This window comes from Mobula hypostoma, chromosome 19 (assembly GCF_963921235.1).
Source record: "Mobula hypostoma chromosome 19, sMobHyp1.1, whole genome shotgun sequence".
Classification (NCBI taxonomy): domain Eukaryota; kingdom Metazoa; phylum Chordata; class Chondrichthyes; order Myliobatiformes; family Myliobatidae; genus Mobula; species Mobula hypostoma.
In genome coordinates, this window is record NC_086115.1 from 38,426,223 (window position 1) to 38,442,368 (window position 16,146).

General features: G+C 39.8%; 1 protein-coding gene across 2 annotated transcripts in view; it reads left to right on the forward strand.

The window, feature by feature from the left end:
* ide (insulin-degrading enzyme) overlaps window positions 1–16,146 on the forward strand; it is a 114,690-nt gene that overhangs the window by 25,446 nt on the left and 73,098 nt on the right. For both annotated transcript variants that reach the window (XM_063071724.1, XM_063071723.1), the window contains exons 5-10: window positions 4,257–4,379; window positions 7,919–8,031; window positions 10,314–10,476; window positions 11,368–11,460; window positions 12,110–12,201; window positions 13,835–13,915. In XM_063071724.1, coding sequence (XP_062927794.1) covers window positions 4,257–4,379; window positions 7,919–8,031; window positions 10,314–10,476; window positions 11,368–11,460; window positions 12,110–12,201; window positions 13,835–13,915 — 665 coding nt within the window. The remainder of the gene's footprint in view (window positions 1–4,256; window positions 4,380–7,918; window positions 8,032–10,313; window positions 10,477–11,367; window positions 11,461–12,109; window positions 12,202–13,834; window positions 13,916–16,146) is intronic.

Consider the following 16,146-nt stretch of genomic DNA (forward strand, 5'->3'; position numbering starts at 1 on the left):
CGCAGCAGGCCAAGCAGCATCTATAGGAAGAGGCGCAGTCGACGTTTCAGGCCGAGACCCTTCGTCAGGACTAACTGAAGGAAGAGTGATTAAGGGATTTGAAAGCTGGAGGGGGAGGGGGAGATGCAAAATGATAGGAGAAGACAGGAGGGGGAGGGATAGAGCCGAGAGCTGGACAGGTGATAGGCAAAAGGGGATACGAGAGGATCATGGGACAGGAGGTCCGGGAAGAAAGACGGGGGGGGGGGTGACCCAGAGGATGGGCAAGAGGTATATTCAGAGGGACAGAGGGAGAAAAAGGAGAGTGAGAGAAAGAATGTGTGCATAAAAATGAGTAACAGATGGGGTACGAGGGGGAGGTGGGGCCTTAGCGGAAGTTAGAGAAGTCGATGTTCATGCCATCAGGTTGGAGGCTACCCAGACGGAATATAAGGTGTTGTTCCTCCAACCTGAGTGTGGCTTCATCTTTACAGTAGAGGAGGCCGTGGATAGACATGTCAGAATGGGAATGGGATGTGGAATTAAAATGTGTGGCCACTGGGAGATCCTGCTTTCTCTGGCGGACAGAGCGTAGATGTTCAGCAAAGCGGTCTCCCAGTCTGCGTCGGGTCTCACCAATATATAAAAGGCCACATCGGGAGCACCGGACACAGTATATCACCCCAGTCGACTCACAGGTGAAGTGATGCCTCACCTGGAAGGACTGTTTGGAGCCCTGAATGGTGGTAAGGGAGGAAGTGTAAGGGCATGTGTAGCACTTGTTCCGCTTACACGGATAAGTGCCAGGAGGGAGATCAGTGGGGAGGGATGGGGGGGACGAATGGACAAGGGAGTTGTGTAGGGAGCGATCCCTGCGGAATGCAGAGAGAGGGGGGGAGGGAAAGATGTGCTTTGTGGTGGGATCCCGTTGGAGGTGGCGGAAGTTACGGAGAATAATATGTTGGACCCGGAGGCTGGTGGGGTGGTAGGTGAGGACCAGGGGAACCCTATTCCTAGTGGGGTGGTGGGAGGATGGAGTGAGAGCAGATGTACGTGAAATGGGGGAGATGCGTTTAAGAGCAGAGTTGATAGTGGAGGAAGGGAAGCCCCTTTCTTTAAAAAATGAAGACATCTCCCTCGTCCTAGAATGAAAAGCCTCATCCTGAGAGCAGATGCGGCGGAGACGGAGGAATTGTGAGAAGGGGATGGCGTTTTTGCAAGAGACAGGGTGAGAAGAGGAATAGTCCAGATAGCTGTGAGAGTCAGTAGGCTTATAGTAGACATCAGTGGATAAGCTGTCTCCAGAGACAGAGACAGAAAGATCTAGAAAGGGGAGGGAGGTGTCGGAAATGGACCAGGTAAACTTGAGGGCAGGGTGAAAGTTGGAGGCAAAGTTAATAAAGTCAACGAGTTCTGCATGCGTGCAGGAAGCAGCGCCAATGCAGTCGTTGATGTAGCGAAGGAAAAGTGGGGGACAGATACCAGAATAGGCACGGAACATAGATTGTTCCACAAACCCAACAAAAAGGCAGGCATAGCTAGGACCCATACGGGTGCCCATAGCTACACCTTTAGTTTGGAGGAAATGGGAGGAGCAAAAGGAGAAATTATTAAGAGTAAGGACTAATTCCGCTAGACGGAGCAGAGTGGTGGTAGAGGGGAACTGATTAGGTCTGGAATCCAAAAAGAAGCGTAGAGCTTTGAGACCTTCCTGATGGGGGATGGAAGTATATAAGGACTGGACATCCATGGTGAAAATAAAGCGGTGGGGGCCAGGGAACTTAAAATCATCGAAAAGTTTAAGAGTGTGAGAAGTGTCACGAACATAGGTCGGAAGGGATTGAACAAGGGGTGATAAAACAGTGTCGAGGTATGCAGAAACGAGTTCGGTGGGGCAGGAGCAAGCTGAAACAATAGGTCGGCCAGGACAGGCAGGTTTGTGGATCTTGGGTAGGAGGTAGAAACGGGAAGTGCGGGGTGTGGGAACTATAAGGTTGGTAGCAGTGGATGGGAGATGAGGTTGCCTTGGCAGTCAAAGTGAAGGATAATCCAAAGAGCTTTTACAAGTATATTAAGAGCAAAAGGATTGTAAGGGATAAAATTGGTCCTCTTGAAGATCAGAGTGGTCGGCTTTGTGCGGAACCGAAGGAAATGGGGGAGATCTTAAATAGGTTTTTTGCGTCTGTATTTACTAAGGAAGCTGGCATGAAATCTATGGAATTGAGGGAATCAAGTAGTGAGACCATGGCAACTGTACAAATTGAAAAGGAGGAGGTGCTTGCTGTCTTGAGGAAAATTAAAGTGGATAAATCCCCGGGACCTGACAGGGTGTTCCCTTGGACCTTGAAGGTGACTAGTGTTGAAATTGCGGGGGCCCTGGCAGAAATATTTAAAATGTCACTGTCTATGGGTGAAGTGCCGGAGGATTGGAGAGTGGCTCATGTTGTTCCGTTGTTTAAAAAAGGATCGAGAAGTAATCCGGGAAATTATAGGCCAGTGAGTTTAACGTCAGTAGTAGGTAAGTTATTGGAGGGAGTACTAAGAGACAGAATCTACAAGCATTTGGATACACAGGGACTTATTAGGGAGAGTCAACATGGCTTTGTGCGTGGTAGGTCATGTTTGACCAATCTGTTGGAGTTTTTCGAGGAGGTTACCAGGAAAGTGGATGAAGGGAAGGCAGTGGATATTGTCTACATGGATTTCAGTAAGGCCTTTGACAAGGTCCCGCATGGGAGGTTAGTTAGGAAAATTCAGTCGCTAGGTATGCATGGAGAGGTGGTAAATTGGAGTGGACATTGGCTCGATGGAAGAAACCAGAGAGTGATGGTAGAAAATTGCTTCTCTGAGTGGAGGCCTGTGACTCGTGGTGTGCCACAGGGATCAGTGCTGGGTCCATTGTTATTTGTCATCTATATCAATGATCTGGATGATAATGTGGTAAATTGGATCAGCAAGTTTGCTGATGATACAAAGATTGGAGGTGTAGTAGACAGTGAGGAAGGTTTTCAGAGCCTGCAGAGGGACTTGACCAGCTGGAAAAATGGGCTGAAAAGTGGCAGATGGAGTTTAGTACTGACAAGTGTGACGTATTGCACGTTGGAAGGACAAACCAACGTAGAACACACAGGGTTAATGGTAAGGCACTGAGGAGTGCAGTGGAACAGAGGGATCTGGGAATACAGATACAAAATTCCCTAAAAGTGTCGTCACAGGTAGATAGGGTCGTAAAGAGAGCTTTTGGTACATTGGCCTTTATTAATCGTAGTATTGAGTATAAGAGCTGGAATGTTATGATGAGGTTGTATAAGGCATTGGTGAGGCCGAATCTGGAGTATTGTGTTCAGTTTTGGTCACCAAATTACAGGAAGGATATAAATAAGGTTGAAAGAGTGCAGAGAAGGTTTACAAGGATGTTGCCAGAACTTGAGAAACTCAGTTACAGAGAAAGGTTGAATAGGTTAGGACTTTATTCCCAGGAGCGTAGAAGAATGAGGGGAGATTTGATAGAAGTATATAACGTTATGATGGGTATAGAGAGAGTGAATGCAAGCAGGCTTTTTCCACTGAGGCAAGGGGAGAAAAAAACCAGAGGACATGGGTTAAGGGTGAGGGGGGAAAAGTTTAAAGGGAACATTAGGGGGGGCTTCTTCACACAGAGAGTGGTGGGAGTATGGAATGAGCTGCCAGACAAGGTGGTAAATGTGGGTTCTTTTTTTAACATTTAAGAATAAATTGGACAGATACATGGATGGGAGGTGTATGGAGGGATATGGTCCGTGTGCAGGTCAGTGGGACTAGGCAGAAAATGGTTCGGCACAGCCAAGAAGGGCCAAAGGGCCTGTTTCTGTGCTGTAGTTTCTATGGTTCTATGGCATTTGAGATCCAATCACATCGGTAGACCTAGAGTCACATACAAATCAGGCTGGGTGAGAATTACAGTTTTTCTTCTCTGAAAGGCATTATCAAACTCATTTCCATTCTTATGACAATCCAGTGGTTTCATGGACTCCATTGTGAAGACTTCACTGTTATTCCAGAATTATTTAATTTTCTGCACTTAATTTTTTTGAGATGATCCATAGTGGGGCTTGAATTTGTGTCTCAATCTGGTAATTTAACCAAGGTGCTGCTCCTTTTGAAATATAAGCCAGTGCAAACTGTATGGTGTGATGTAAAGTACAGAAAACAGCAATTGTATTATTAAAAATGCAGTGCAGATTAAGCTATGATCCACTTTATCATCTGGTTAAAACTAACTTTATTTTCAATATTAGGCAACAAGTTGACCTTGGAAACTAGGCCAGCTGAGATGGGTATTGATGTACGACAAGAGCTCCTGAAATTCCACTCAGCAAACTATTCATCAAACTTGATGGCTCTCTGTGTGCTGGGGCGAGGCAAGTCTAATATTGAGTAATACTTAAGCTAATATATAATTTTTCATTTTCCAATGCATTGCTTATTAGCTGCTTTACTGAAAATCTTGAAATACCTAACTGTCTTGGACTTAAGTTGCTCAGTATAATTGTCAACAACAAATGTATTTGGGTAACCCAGTTATTTTAATTGCTTGATCATTCCTAGTTCCTAAATCTGCAAAGTGAGTTTCTATTTTTGTCTAGAGCCAGGGTTGAAAATTGTTTTTTTTTTGTCTGATAAACTGATTTTGGCAAATTTTCTATGAACAGATAAGTTGCATTAACTGTAAAATCTGTATGGTAGATGAATGCAGATTTACATTTGTCAGAGTAGATGGAGGTGGGGAAGGAAATACAGGGATGGTTGGCCTGAATTATTCACATTTTAGCCCATTTACAGATGCTTCTTTGGCTGATGTCCCTTCTGCCCTTCATAAATAAACGTTCCTCTATCCAGACCCATTGCCCGTTTCCAAATTTGTGACAAGTCCTCGTTCATCAGCTCGGTAGTTCTAGATCTATATGGTTGTTGCTCGAACGTGTTAACTTTTAAATTCTTATATTTGTTTTCAAAGGCCTTAATGACTTTACTGCACCTTGTTATCTACCCCCTGAGGTTTGTGTTTTTCACTGTCTGGTACATACTTGATTCTTAATCCTCCTACGTTTGGCATTTATGCCTTCAGTTGCTTGTGCTTTGTGTTGTAAATTCATCACCATATTCCGAGACTTGGGAGTCAACATCTCCCTCTGCAATTGATTCCTGAACTTCTTGGACCAAAAGATCACAATTAGTAAAGATAACTTGCAACACCTCTGCCATGATTATTCTCAGCACTGGCACCCTGCAAGGCTGTCTCCTCATCCCCTGCTCAAATCCTTGCACACATGATTGTGTGGCCAGATTCTGGTCAAACTTGCAGATGATACCACTGTAATGGGCTGTATCTCAAATAACTGAGTTAGAGTACAGAAAGCAGAAAAGCTGGTCATTTATGAAAAGGAAGAGGGTAGTGCACATGCTGTTGTCTACATCAATGGTGCTGAAACTGAGAGCTTCAATAACTCATGTTTAAATAATCATGAAGAAGGCTCGGCCAAGAAAGCTCACCAATGCATCTACTTCCTCAGGAAGCTTAAGAAATTTGGCATGTTCCCATTGGCCATTACCAATTTTTATCAATGCAGCATTGAAAGCATCCTGTCTGAATGCATAATGGATTAGAATATCAACTGCTCTGTCCATGACCACAGGAAATTGCAGAGAATTGTGGACACGGTTCAGTACGTTGTGAAAACCAGCCTACCTCTGTGGACTCTCTATACTTTGCGCTGCCTTGGTAAAGGACCCCATCCACCCCAGACTTTCTCTCTTCTCACCTCTCCCATTGGGCAGAACATATAAAAGCCTGGAAGCATGTACCTCACGGCTTAACTGTAGCTGCTCTCTGTTGTATCATTATTGAATGCTTCATAGTACAATAACATGGTCTTTTGCCCTTGCAGTCAACCTCATTATGAACTTGCACCTCATTATCTACATACATTGCATTTTATTCTGCATTCTGTTACTGTCTTGTAGCGCCTCAATGCACCATGTAATGAATTGATCTGTATGAACAGTATACAAGACAAGCTTTTCACTGTACGTTGGTACTTGTGACAATAATAAAACAATTCTAATTCTAATTCCAAAGCTTTCTTGGTTTATTCTTTTTTGCCGTTTAAGGTTTGTAATCTACCTCCTTCACTGGGTGCTTGGTCCATTGTCCTAATCTCTTCAGTGTCTTGTGTTCAGGTTTTGTTGGATAATTCTGTTTAATAGTTTCTGGTTGATTTTACAGATTTAAAATATAATATCAATGCTAGATATTAGAAGCATGGCATGTTTTGCTGTGGAACTGGTTCATATGTGGGATAGTGTAAACTATTTGAAATGGGAGTTTCAGCAGGGAATGGATTTTACTTTGAAGTGCTCACAGGGTAATGCGTAAAATAACCTACTTTTTTCTGCTGTATAAGGTGGATTCCCAAAATGTGCTTCTGCTCTGGAACATTATTTCTGCATGCATGTGTCATGTATCCGTACGCGCGCATGCGCGCACACACACACACACACACACACACACACACACACATACATACAGTATCAAGATTGTGATCATAATGAGATTTTGTTATCAATCAGTAGCATGTTATTGTAAGTTCATTGTTTGATGGGGAGCACACAGTGAACTAATTTAGGGTAGCCAGGATCAAGTGGACATCCTGTATGTGACATGGCAAAATTTCAAATTTCACAATTTTTTTTCTTAGATGCTTTAGTTAATTTTGATTAATTGGTTTCTGAACAGAAAGTTGGATGCTTTAGTACATGAAGTATTGGGTTACATTGTCTTTAACACTGCAACCAATTTGAACAAATGGATAAAAGTTTATATTTCTTCTATTTGTGCTCACGACTTTTGATTAATGACAAACATTTGATCAATGTTTTGAGCATTGTAAGAAGAGGGTTACTTGTAGGTCAGTTTAACAAAGTAATTATTGTCCTTGCAATATTTGAATTAGAATTTTAGTGCATTGGTATTTACAGTTGATTCTTAGAAATAATATAAATTAAGTTTTTAAGCAATTTTGTTCTTGAAAATGGACTGAGTTTGAAATCAAAATTTATTTTTTACATATCGATGATATTCTAACCTAGTTACTTACCTGACCGTAGAAAGCAACAAAATTAAGAATAATTTGTTTTTAGAGTTCATTACAACAGAATAGAGAGAAATTCTTTCTCTTCATATCCATCTCTATTCTTCCCCTGTCAAAAAATAAAACTGAAAATGTAATAATGACTGCAATAATGTATTCCTGTGGTCTGCTTGGTGGGGAGCTGGTAGAACATGCATCATAGAGCAAAACGAAATTTGCACAGATACTTGTATGCTGTATGGGTATGAAGATTGATGTTGCACTGCTTTTGAAGACTTTATTTGCTTAATCAGCACAATTTAGAACCACAGATTTGTGCTGTAGAAAAATAAAGATTTTTCCCAAATAAAAATGTTGATATTTATCACCAATTGGGGGAAAAAGCTGAGGAAGAGTACCTTTTGTTCAGAGCACTACTCCCTTGCTTACGTTAAAGTAGCACCAAAGCAGATTTTTTTCAGGTTTTTGCATAAAATTTCAAATCTTAAATATACTCGATCAAATTATGTTCCCTGCTAGATACCCTGATGATGTCTCTTGGAATATATGTTAGAGTAACTACGCAGTAATTACTGAGGACTATAATTTTCGACAAGTTTATTGAAGAGATACTAGGAAATTAAAATAAGTTAAGGTTACTTTTTTAAAGAAGTCTCTCTTGCTCAGGGATTTACTTATGCTGCTAATTATAGATAACCTTCAAAATAGAGTATGCCAGTAGTTGACCTGGATTTGTGCATGATATTACTTTGAGCTTAAAAATAACAATTATGATTTATTGTGTTTCAAATGATCTACATTGGTTCCAGAATCCCTGGATGAGATGACTGACCTGGTGGTAAAATTGTTTGCCGAGGTGGAGAACAAATCTGTACCTGTACCTGAATATACCGAACATCCATTCGAGGAAGAGCACTTGAAGGTATTTGCACTATTCCAGTTGGATTGTGTTTTATGGTTTTTATTGTCCCCATTACGAAATCAAAAAAAAGTACAATTAAGAAAAAAGAAGTCCTGATGAAGGGTCTTGGCCTAAAATTTCAACTGTTTACTCTTTTCCATAGATGTTGCCTGGCCTAGAGTTCCTCCAGCATTTTATGTGTTGCTCAGGTTTCCAACATCTGCAAATTTTTTCTTGTTTGTGATTATGAAAATCTGTTTGTTCAATTTAGCAAATTTTGAACATAGGCTTCCCTCAGTGATTAAAATTCTAACCATTTCTCATAGGTTGAAGCTAAGAGTCTTGAGTTTGATTTGAACACTAGTTTAAACATTAGTCTTTTCTGTAGCAACACATAAAGCACTGGAGGAATTCAGTGGGGTCAGGCACCTAAGAGTGAAATAGGTGGTTGACATTTTAGTTCGAGACTCTTCATCTGCCTGGGAAGAGGGGAGATATCCAGCAAAAAAAACTACTACTACGTCGACTCAGGCCTAGAGGGCCGGCGTCGGGCATGATGATGGACTCTCCACTTCTCCCTCTCCCTCATCAGTGTGTTCAGTTCACCTACATTAGTCGCGCCACTGTCTTCTAGGAGCATGTTGACCATAGTCTTGGGAGGGCACCCAGGGTTCATCCTCCCATGCTTGGGCTCCCATATGATGATCAGGCTGGCAGGTAGCTCGGGGTGGCATAGACAGTGCCCCGCTAGTTGCAGTCTTCTCACCTCGATTTTAGTGGTGAGTATCGGTAGGTCGTCATAGAGCTCGACGTTCGTCATGTGCTGTTGCCAACTCACATCAGGAGCCAAAATTAAAAGGAGAGGGGAAGAGTGGAGTAAGAGCAGGTAGGTGATAGGTACATTCACATGAGGGAGAGGGTGATAGGCTGATGGAGGGGGAGAGTGGAAATGATCTGGATGATTTGAAAAGCAAAGCCTCCAGGGTAGTAATCTCTGCCATGCAGTAGTGTGGGATAGGATAGGATGATTTGACAGATGAATGCGTGGCTGAGGAACTGGTGGTGGGGGCAGGGCTTAAGATTTCTGACTTACTGGATGTCTTCTGGAGAAGGTATGACCCTCATGAAAGGGAGGGGTTACACCTAAACCCGAGGGGGACCAATATCCTTGCTGGCAGGTTTGCTAGAGCCGTTGAGGTGAGTTTAAACTGAATTGGTATTGGGATGGGAGTCATTATGATAGTGCTGAGATTGGGGAGTTAGCATACAACTAGATGCAGTGAGACAGTTAGGAAGGACAGGCAGATGTTAGGGCAAAATTGTAGTCCGTGATGTGAGTTGCAATGTAACATGGGAACAGAATCTAAAAGGGTGACAAATATAGGACTGAAGGTGCTATATTTGAATTCTTGCAGTACGTGGAATAAGTTAGATGATTTTGTAGCGTCATTAGAGATTGGTAGGTATGCCTGTGTGGGAATCACTGAGTTGTGGCTGAAAGAAAATAATTGAAAATTGTGTCACAGGTAGATAGGGTCATAAAGAAAGCTTTTGGTACATTGGCCTTCATAAGTATTGAATACAGAAGGGGGGATGTTGCAGACATTGCAGAGGCCTAATTTGGAGTATTCTGTGCAGTTGCCTATCTACAGGAAAGATGTAAATAAGTTTGAAAGAGTACAGAGGAAATTTACAAGGATGTTAACAGGCCTGGAGGACCTGAGTTGTAAGGAAAGATTTAATAGGTTAGGACTTTATTCCATAGATTGAGAAGAGATTTGATAGAGATGTACAAAATGGAGAGGGGTATAGATCGGTTAAATGTAAACAGGTTTTTTCCACCAAGGTTGGGTGGGAATACGAAGAGAGGTCATGGGTTAAGGGTGAAAGGTGAAAAGTTTAAGGGGAACATGAGGGGAAACTTCACTCAGAATGTTGTGAGAGTGTGGAATGAGCTGCCAGTACAAGTAGTGCATGCGAGCTTGATTTCAATGTTTAAGCAAAGTTTGAATAGATATTTGGATGGTAACGGTACGGAGGGCTACAGTCCGGGTGCAGGTCGATGGAAGTAGGCAGTTTAAATAGCTCGGCACGGACTTAATGGACTGAAGGCCCTGTTTAGGAAAATTGTGTGTGCATTCTTGACTTGGTTTTTCCACATGCTTTGCAGAAAATATATAGAATCAGTGCCTTTTTGAAAAACATTGTCAACAAAGTATATTAAAATTATATATACATTGATCATATAAATTCAAACAGAATTTTTTTTAACTTTGTAATAAAACCACTTAATTGTTTTTCAGCAACTATATAAGGTGGTCCCTATCAAGGATATCCGAAATCTTTATGTTACTTTTCCAATACCGGATCTACAGAAATATTACAAGTCAAATCCAGGTCATTATCTAGGACATTTGATTGGTCATGAAGGACCAGGGAGTCTTCTATCAGAACTCAAGTCTAAAGGTGATGATTGTGAAACTCTTCTTACTTTTCTGTTTTCTTAGATTTACATTAGTGAGTGAAGTTCTTTGTCAGCTCCACTGGGTCATTTGATTAATGTTCAGTAGCTTGTGAGAGAGATTTGGAGTGTCCAATACTCATTTCTCCTTTTTTTTCTTATCTTTTCCCGTCTTTCCCATTCGCAAGAAGACAAATGACCTCAAGATGGCATTTTGCGTATGTTGAAAATGCTCATTTCCTTTGGTAAATGTCCAACTAAATGTCATTATGATAATCTCCAAGTCTCTAATATTTTAAAGATTTGTTTCTCTCCGGTTCCTTTTATCTGTGCTTACTTTTCACTTCCAGCATCCCAAAACCAAATTGGTACATTGCAATTCTTGTTGCTGAAATCTATTCTTACCTGGCTATTTGTTGCTGTACAGATGAGTCTGGAAGCTTTGCTCTTTATTCCTTTTATTTTTTTGAAGCTTTGGTGAAATCAAGAACTAGCCATGTGACTGGAACTGTGTACAAACCCCATTTTATTGTACTGTAACATATTAGCATCTTTGAATATATTCTTTTGTGTAATAATATTTGTGAGCTATAATGTTGCTGTGAACCATAACTTGATACTTGAGAGTACTGTCAATACTCCACACTGTAACATCATTGTGTATTTAATGAAGCATGGCGTATGGTAGTGCTTTGGCATTTTGTTCCATTACATAATATTGTTATTAGTTTCTAAACACTGAAGCCAACTGCTAATTTTTCAGTTCTTCTAATAGCCAGGATATTTAAAATTATTATCAGTCCATAAATAATAACTATATTTTAAAAACATTTTAGAAATTATTAGTTTTTCAAAATCAAATTGCTCAACCAAACACTTTCTGTATTTGTTATTAGGTTGGGTGAATACACTTGTTGGTGGACAAAAAGAAGGAGCGAAAGGGTTTATGTTTTTCATCATTAATGTAGATCTTACTGAAGAAGGACTAGGTAAGTATGGTAAAATATTTTGTGAAGACATTGGTTTTATGCTATATAAATTTGTATTGAGCTGGGCAATATCTATTACAATACATGTCAAAGTTTTAGCAGAAAGGTGTTCCAGACTTTTTAAATATTGTAGGAAAGCAAAGCATGTTGTAAGGCAAGAATGTTACAAAGATATAATTGCTGGATTAAGGTGAAGCCTGAAATTAAAACAAAGTAATGAAATTGCTTAAAGCGAGAAAGCATTAATGGAAAAAGAAAAGGTTAATCTTTATGGTGGAAAACCCTTTGTCATTTCTACTGGACTTGATGAAAGTTTCTACATTTACTGTACTTGCAAATACTGGAAATCCGAAGTAGTTTCTTCATTGTACCTTTTGTCCAATTTGTACTTCAGAGTTTTCCACATGCTACACATATGCTCATTTATTGGTTTACAATGTAAATAGGTCATTTTTGCTGGACTTACATTTCCAGGACATTTTACAAAAGCAAATGCTAATTTACCAGAAGTAAAATCATGAGTGAGTTAATATTCCATGCTGGAAGGTCTGTTTATTAACTGCTGAGAAAGTAATTAATTCCATGTTTCTTTATTCATCCTTTGCAAATGATGTATACATTACTTCTTTCCCCGTCCCCTTTTTTACAGTGCATGTTGAAGATATAATTCTACACATGTTCCAATATATTGCCAAACTACGAATTGAAGGACCTCAAGAATGGGTTTTCCAAGAATGTAAGGTATGTATGAAATATGACTTTGATCCTTGAATTTTTTTCGGAATTATACTTTACTTTTATTTTTTATTTAGTGATACTGTGTGGAGCAGGCCCCTTCTAATCCTTTGAGCAACCCCAGTACTCTGATTAACCCTAATCTAAATTACAATGACCATTTATCCTACCAGGTATGTGATTGGACTGTGGGAGGAAATTGGAGCCTCCAAGGAAGACCTGCACATTCCGTGTTGGTGGGAATGTACAGAGACTCCTTACAGAATGGCACTAGAATTGAACTGGAACACTCCAAGCTGTAAAGTGTAGCACTAACCTGCCATGCTACTGCCTAACCTCTTTCGTAAACTAGGTTAATAATTGATCTGTAAACTTCTGCAGAAATTAACTTGAAATGGTTTCTGCAGAATTTCTGCAATAATTTCTGCAGAAATTAACTTGAAATTAATTGAACTGGAACACTCCAAGCTGGAACACTCCAACACTCCACAATTTCTGCAATAATTTCTGCAGAAATTAACTTGAAATTAATTGAACTGGAACTGGAACACTCCAAGCTGTAAAGTGTAGCACTAACCTGCCATGCTACTGCCTAAGCTCTTTCGTAAACTAGGTTAATAATTGATCTGTAAACTTCTGCAGAAATTAACTTGAAATGGTGTAGATTCACATTTTACATTTGAATTTTCTTTGTGTTCTTTGTATTGTCATTATGTTATTTAGTTTTTTTTAGATTTGTGAACAAGTTTAGCCAAGTTTAAAGGCCTCTGCACAGATTTAGGGATATGCATTTATTGTACTGTTGTTGGTTCATCTGTTGCTCGGACTTTAAGGTTTCAAAACCTTGAGTTAATGAGGTATGATTATAATTCGATGTATATTCAAGAAATAAGATTTTGAAACTATATGTTCAGCATTTCATAGTTTTGAAAGTATGGAAATACATTACATATTACTGAATGGTCAAGCAAAGTGCTCCCAGACTTCTAGTAAGATTGAGATTAAATGGTAAAGAAATATATACGTAATGTAATATTTATATAATATATAATATTTGCTGCATTTGGAAGGCAGGTTTGCATTGATTTAATTTGATTTGCAATGTTTCCCCACAATTCATGAAGACCTTTTGCTGCAGTATGGTTCCAAAGTTGCAGGTTGCCTTGTTACTTCCATGGGTTGAGGCAATGAATATTGATGGGCTATTCTACATTGGGATTTTACATTTAGCCTGCCGCCATCTAATTTATTTCTAGATGGGATTGCTCAGAGGCTGTAGTAATGCAAAACGTGTGAGATTTTGTTTCTTCTCTCATGTGATGCTTGCCTCAGGACCCTTCTGTTATCCCACTCAAGATCAGATAGTTTCACATAGATTTGTTTAGTTTTTCCTGGGTGATCGGACATATTGTTAAATTTGGCCATTGGAACTTAAGCCTGAATTTTTATTATTTGGAATGCTCAAATCTAGATCTTTGAAGTGGCATCATCTGTTGTACGGTGTCTTATTTTGATGCTTGCAGCAACTCGAGAGCCAAGGATTTCTTTCTGGAAACTGGAACAATAGCAACTCATGAATAACTTATTATTTTTTTTTTAGCATGCAATTAGTAAAAGCCTTCCATTGTTTTAAATATAGGATTTGAATGCTATGGCATTCAGGTTCAAAGATAAAGAGCGACCAAGAGGATACACTTCAAAACTTGCTGGATCATTACATGTATGTAAATATGTTTTTAAATTTACTCTAATTGTATTCCCTTCATTATTATGTAAAAGTTGCATGCAAGCAAATGACATAAAAAGCAATGCGAAGGGAAATAGCATTATAAAAGATGGCAAGGAAAGCAAAAGCCATCTGCAAAGTGCAAAACGAATCTTGCTACATATTGAATGGCAGAACAGATTGAAGTAAATTCAAGTCTTGTTAATGAAAGTGTTTTCAGAATGAGTTGGTATTTAGCACTGAGTATTTTAGTTTTACTTTCAATGTAACATTTCAGAACTGTGTAATGTAATTTTGCCTTGAATTGCACGTACAATAAAACTAAATTTTACTCTTAAGAAACTAAGTTATTGTGATCATAATATTAAAAACTCAAATGATTAGTAGGGAAGTATGTTGTCTAGTCCTCATACTCCCTTGTCCAAATGGATATTTGTTGTGGTCAGCATGTGAATTGTGTCGAGAATAGTCTATTTGGGAATTCAGAAGAGCACCTTCATTCGCTCATTTGAATGTAATTCACAGTGTCTTAATATTTCTACTAATTGCATTGTAGTATTTGCTGGAAATTCTTTATATAATTTTATTCTGACCTGGAAATTTTTGTAATTTCTCATTATCACTGAATATAAATTCTGAAACCCTTTAACCAAGGTGCAAGTACTCTTATCATCTCAACTGCTGCTGTTCAGGAATTCAGCTTCTTGTTACTCTGAAAAGCTATTAAGGGGGAGCAATAATACGAAGGGAAGAGGAATAGAGAAAAATTAAAGCTGATGTTGCATCTGTTCCTTTTAAAGCAGATGTGGTTGAATGAATTCTCGTGTGCAGTCAAAGTTTCCCACTTTGAGCAGCCAAAGAACAGAAGCTGGGTACTGCACCCAATAAGTATAGTCATGTGCGGGACCTAAATTCTTTAGGGACTTGACAGTGCAAATGCTGGAGTAGTGTTTTCCTGACTGGAGTTTCTGAAACGGGAACCTTGTTTCAAAATAAGGAATAGGGCATTCTGGACTGAGATGAAAAGATGGGGAGTGAATCTGTAGAATTCTCAACTGAAGAGGTTAGAGGAGATTGATAGATCTGTAGACGCTAATCCAATATCCCTTGATTTCATTAATGGAGGAAAACTGATAACCCTGATCCTATTGAATGGAAGAGTAGACCTGGCAGAGGAGGAGGGAGGCAAATGTTCTTACGCCAACAAAACCTCTTCCACATACAGGATGAAGAGAAGACGTTAAGATGGAAAAATTAAGAGATCATTTATTTTCTCATTCAGTTCATATTAATGTGTTCACAACTGAAAACTGAATTCTAAACATTAAAGTTAATTGAACAGCATACTCTTTTAAGGTACCACATGGAACCTGATAAGACCATAAGACCATTAGATATAGGAGCAGGGGTATGCTATTTGGCCCATCATAACACTATGATACTCAGAATTATCAGCCCATCAATTGCTACCCAGTGTACTACTGTAATCTATCAACCTATAAAGACCATAAGTTAGAAGCAGTAGGCCATTGAGCCCATTGAGTCTGCTCCGCTATTCAATCATGGGCTGATCCAATTCTTCCGGTCAACCCCACTTCCCTGCCTGATACCCTGGCTAATCAAGAACCTATCTATCTCTGCCTTAAATACACCTAATGATTTGGCCTCCACAGCCGCCCTTGGCAACAAATTCCACAAATTTACCACTCTCTGACTAAAGTAATTTCTCTGCATCTCTGTTCTAAATGGACGTCCTTCAATCCTGAAGGCATGCTCTCTTGTCCTAGACTCCCCTACCATGGGAAATAGCTTTTCCATATCTAATCTGTTCAGGCCTTTTAACATTCGGAATGTTTCTATGAGATCTCCCCCCCCGCCCCCCCCATTCTCCTGAACTCCAGGCAATATAGCCCAAGAGCTGCCAGACATTCCTCATACGATAACCCTTTCATTCCTGCAATAATTCTTGTGAATCTTCTCTGAACCCTCTCCAATGTCAGTATATCCTTTCTAAAATAAGGAGCCTAAAACTGCACATAATACTCCAAGTGTGGACTCACAAGTGCCTTATAGAGCCTCAACATCACATGCCTGCTCTTATATTCTATACCTGTAGGAATGAATGCCAACATTGCATTCGCCTTCTTCACCACCAACTTAACTTGGAGGTTAACTTTTAGGGTATCCTGCACAAGGACTCCCAAGTCCCTTAGCATCTCTGCACT